The sequence below is a fragment of the Phalaenopsis equestris genome, unplaced genomic scaffold, assembly GCF_001263595.1.
Source record: "Phalaenopsis equestris unplaced genomic scaffold, ASM126359v1 Scaffold000548, whole genome shotgun sequence".
Classification (NCBI taxonomy): Eukaryota; Viridiplantae; Streptophyta; class Magnoliopsida; order Asparagales; family Orchidaceae; genus Phalaenopsis; species Phalaenopsis equestris.
The window spans coordinates 111685-113563 of NW_018164988.1; the positions used below are offsets into that span (position 1 = coordinate 111685).

The 1879-nt window shown below is 41.3% G+C and overlaps 1 protein-coding gene across 1 annotated transcript in view; it reads left to right on the forward strand.

The window, feature by feature from the left end:
• The window catches only part of LOC110029100 (pyruvate kinase, cytosolic isozyme-like), a gene marked incomplete in the record, with an annotated part of 3039 nt that overhangs the window by 652 nt on the left and 508 nt on the right, over window positions 1-1879 (forward strand). The window contains 2 exon segments of the mRNA XM_020731227.1: window positions 270-731; window positions 1633-1876. Coding sequence (XP_020586886.1) covers window positions 270-731; window positions 1633-1876 — 706 coding nt within the window.

Consider the following 1879-nt stretch of genomic DNA (forward strand, 5'->3'; position numbering starts at 1 on the left):
TATATACATATATATATATATACATATATACATATATACATATATATATATATATATATATAATTAATTGATTAGTAGTATTTCGAGTCAAAATGAGCCGAACACAAACGTGTTGTTAGTGTTCGTCGTGTTCAACTGGTTAACTTAAGGAACGAGCAGCCATTTTGACAGCCCAATGACAACATGCAAAGGCTCTATTACGTACAGCAGCTTCTGAAATCCATGCATTTTATTTACACAAAAGTCCTTATTTTTTTAATTATTTACAGGGACCTGAGATCCGCACCGGCTTCCTGAAAGACGGAAAGCCCGTCCAATTGAAGAAAGGTCGAGAAATCACCGTAACCACCGATTACAGCATTAAAGGAGACGAAAGCATTATTTCGATGAGTTATAAAAAGCTTCCTGAAGATCTAAAGCCGGGAAACACCGTCTTGTGCTCGGACGGGACGATATCTCTGACGGTCTTATCTTGTGATACCCGGGCCGGAACCGTGCAATGTCGCTGCGAGAACAGCGCAATGCTCGGCGAGAGGAAGAACGTTAATCTGCCGGGAGTCGTCGTCGATCTTCCCACCCTGACGGACAAAGACAAGGAAGACATTATGGGGTGGGGAGTCCCCAATAATATCGACGTAATCGCTCTCTCGTTTGTTCGCAAGGCCTCTGATCTTGTTGCCGTGCGCGAGCTTCTCGGACCCTATGCCGATCGCATAAAATTGATGTCTAAGGTATGGAAAAACATGCAAGTAATAAGGGTTGGGGTTGTTCGGGAGGTATTGAAGGGTTATATCGTTATTATTGAGGTTAATACTCCTAATAATTTCACAAAACTTCTGAATAACAATAAAAAATATATGTTATTGGAGGGTTATTGAAAGGTAATATTTCAATAAATTCTTAATAACCCTCAATAACTGAGGTATTAGACTGTTATTTTGTGGAATACGCACACAGAATTGCGTGCTTATTTCGGAGGGTTATTGAAAGGTAATATTTCAATAAATTCTCAATAACCCTCAATAACTGAGTTATTAGAATGTTATTTTGTGGAATACGCACACAGAATTGCGTGTTTATTCTGTATGTAAATAGCGCTCCTAATGCATGTTGATATAAGTAAGTTTTAGTTCCCTATAGATGGGAAATATTTGCATACGGACGACACACACAGAGCGTCTTGTGTATTCCGTACGTAAAATAGCTCTCCTGAGGTAAAGTTTTTGTTCCTTAGAAATGAGAAATATTTGTGTACGGACGACGCACGCAGAGCTCTGTGCGTAATAACCTCTCAATAACCTCCACTTTGTGGTTATTAGGGGGTTATTGGGAGGTTATTAAGTTATTAATCTAAATAATAATCTTCGACAAGTTCTATTTCGATGTTATTTATAGGTTATTACGAAAGTATTGCGGGGTTAATCGAGTACGCACGCAGGGTTGCGTGCGTATTCCGTACGCAAATATTGCCCCTTATAGACAGATTCAGCTCCATTTGAAAATCAACCATCGGACACTATATTGTCATATATGTCGTTACAGGACAACGTGACGTTTGACAGTTGACCGTCATGACAAACATAAATATTTTTTAGTTAAAGGTGCTAATATATTGTTGAAATGTCTCATCAGGTTGAGAATCAGGAGGGAGTTGTAAACTTCGACCAAATCCTGAACGAGACGGATGCCTTCATGGTGGCGAGAGGAGATCTTGGAATGGAGATTCCGATCGAGAAGATCTTCCTCGCTCAGAAGATAATGATCCAGAAGTGCAATCTCGCCGGCAAGCCGGTCGTCACCGCCACCCAGATGCTCGAATCCATGACCAGCTCTCCGCGCCCCACGCGCGCGGAGGCCACGGACGTCGCCAATGCCGGCC